Source organism: Otolemur garnettii, unplaced genomic scaffold (assembly GCF_000181295.1).
Source record: "Otolemur garnettii isolate 467f Iridium unplaced genomic scaffold, OtoGar3 scaffold00210, whole genome shotgun sequence".
Lineage (NCBI taxonomy): Eukaryota > Metazoa > Chordata > Mammalia > Primates > Galagidae > Otolemur > Otolemur garnettii.
The window spans coordinates 26,364-27,957 of record NW_003852605.1 but is presented as its reverse complement, the minus strand read 5'-3'; the positions used below and the strand labels follow the sequence as shown (position 1 = coordinate 27,957).

The following is a 1,594-nucleotide window of genomic DNA, read 5'->3' as shown; positions in this document are numbered from 1 at the left end:
TATCTAAACAGGGACGGGCACAGTGACTCGTGCCTGTATCCTAGCACTCTGGAGACCAAGGGAGGATTCCTGGAGCTCGGTAGTTGGAGAGCGCCCTGAACAAAAATGAGATACCGTCTCTACTAAAGATAGAAAAATTAGCTGGGCGTTGTACCCACACCTGGAGTTCCAGCTTCTACGGTGGCTGAGGCAGGGGGACTGCTTGAACCCAGGAGTTTGAGTTTGCGGGAAACAAAAATCTACTGTATGAAGGAAACATTTCTTTCTTTCAACTGATGGGTTTCCCTCCACTATTCAAAAAATAGATTATGCCGGAGTAAATCTGTGCCGCTATCTAAACAATCATACCTACTCCAGTCTTACACTTCCTGCATGCTACGGCCGATTCCCTAACAACCAAGTTCCTGGGAAGTGAGGAGAGTACCACGCAGCGAGAGTGAAGAAGCTCTGCATCCTGATAATGTTCCCTGGAAACGCCTTCAAGTTCTAAAAATCTACGATCCTTCCTCCACAGACCGGAGCTGAGGACTGATGATACAATAACCATTTCCCGAGCACATAAGGTTAACGAGGAAGCAAAAGAGTAGACTTCTCTGAGCCCCAACACAGAAGTCAAAGGATCTAACTTCTAGCTTGAGCCCCCCGCACTAAACAATGGAGTTTTCCCGCCTCCTCAGGGCCCCGCCCCCAGCACGGAGTCCGCGGAGGGGAACCCGCGCGCAGAAAGCCCCGCCTTCCGCAAGGCCCCGCCCACCTGAACCCTTGGGTCCACCCTCCCTCCTCGTGGAGATTTTTTTCATTTTGGCGCCAAACCTATTGCTTGTATTCCCAGGTTATCTGGAGACTTTACCAGAGGGGTACGCCAGGAGTGTGGGGACTGTAGAGATATGGTGGCAGACCTGCGAGCCGGGGCCCCTCCTACCCGCCAACAGCCCCGGGCCGGCGGAGGAAGGAGAGGGGCAGGCGATGGAGACAGCCGCCACTGCCCCCGGCAAGATGGCGGCCGCGAAAAGCGGGGCAGGGGGCGCCAGCCGACCGCCGTTACTGCTAGCGCGCGAGGTACTTAGCAAGAGAGTAATTCCTCTAGTGTCCAGACCTCCTCAAACATCGACAGTTGCTCACAGGGAGGCAAGTTCGCTTCCCCACCGTTCTGTCCCTCCCGCAGAACCCCAGTCCATCAGTCCTCCCCAAGAACTGGCCAGTGCCTCAGGCGCTCCACCGTCCGTCCCGCTTACCTGGCAGAAGCCAGCTCCGCGGCGATGGCGGCAGTGGCTGTGGACTCTGTGGCCATCGTTCCCGTTAAGTGGTAAGCAAGTAGGAGAACAGAGCCTGTGTGGAAAACAGAAAGAATATAGGACGCCAAAGACTTATCGAGGGACAGAAAATGGCAGATTAGAGACTCCGCGCGGCTGGGGCCCTCTTTTATAGCAGGGCATTTGCCCCGCCCATCCACTTCCGGATCCTCCCCCTCAAGTTTAAAGGGCCAGGACTCAACCCTTCTCTATCCCAAGGACAGCCCGTCCCCCCTACCCTGGCTGTACACCTCCACTGGGTACCTTCCCTCCCTGGCCAGCCTTCCCCGTAAAAAGATACT

The 1,594-nt window shown here is 55.6% G+C and overlaps 1 protein-coding gene across 1 annotated transcript in view; it reads right to left on the bottom strand.

Moving 5' to 3' along the window:
• NASP (nuclear autoantigenic sperm protein) overlaps positions 1-1,373 on the bottom strand; it is a 43,791-nt gene extending 42,418 nt beyond the window's left edge. The window contains 1 exon segment of the mRNA XM_012812489.2: positions 1,236-1,373. Coding sequence (XP_012667943.1) covers positions 1,236-1,291 — 56 coding nt within the window. The 5' untranslated portion in view covers positions 1,292-1,373.
• Between the last annotated feature and the right edge of the window lie 221 nt (positions 1,374-1,594).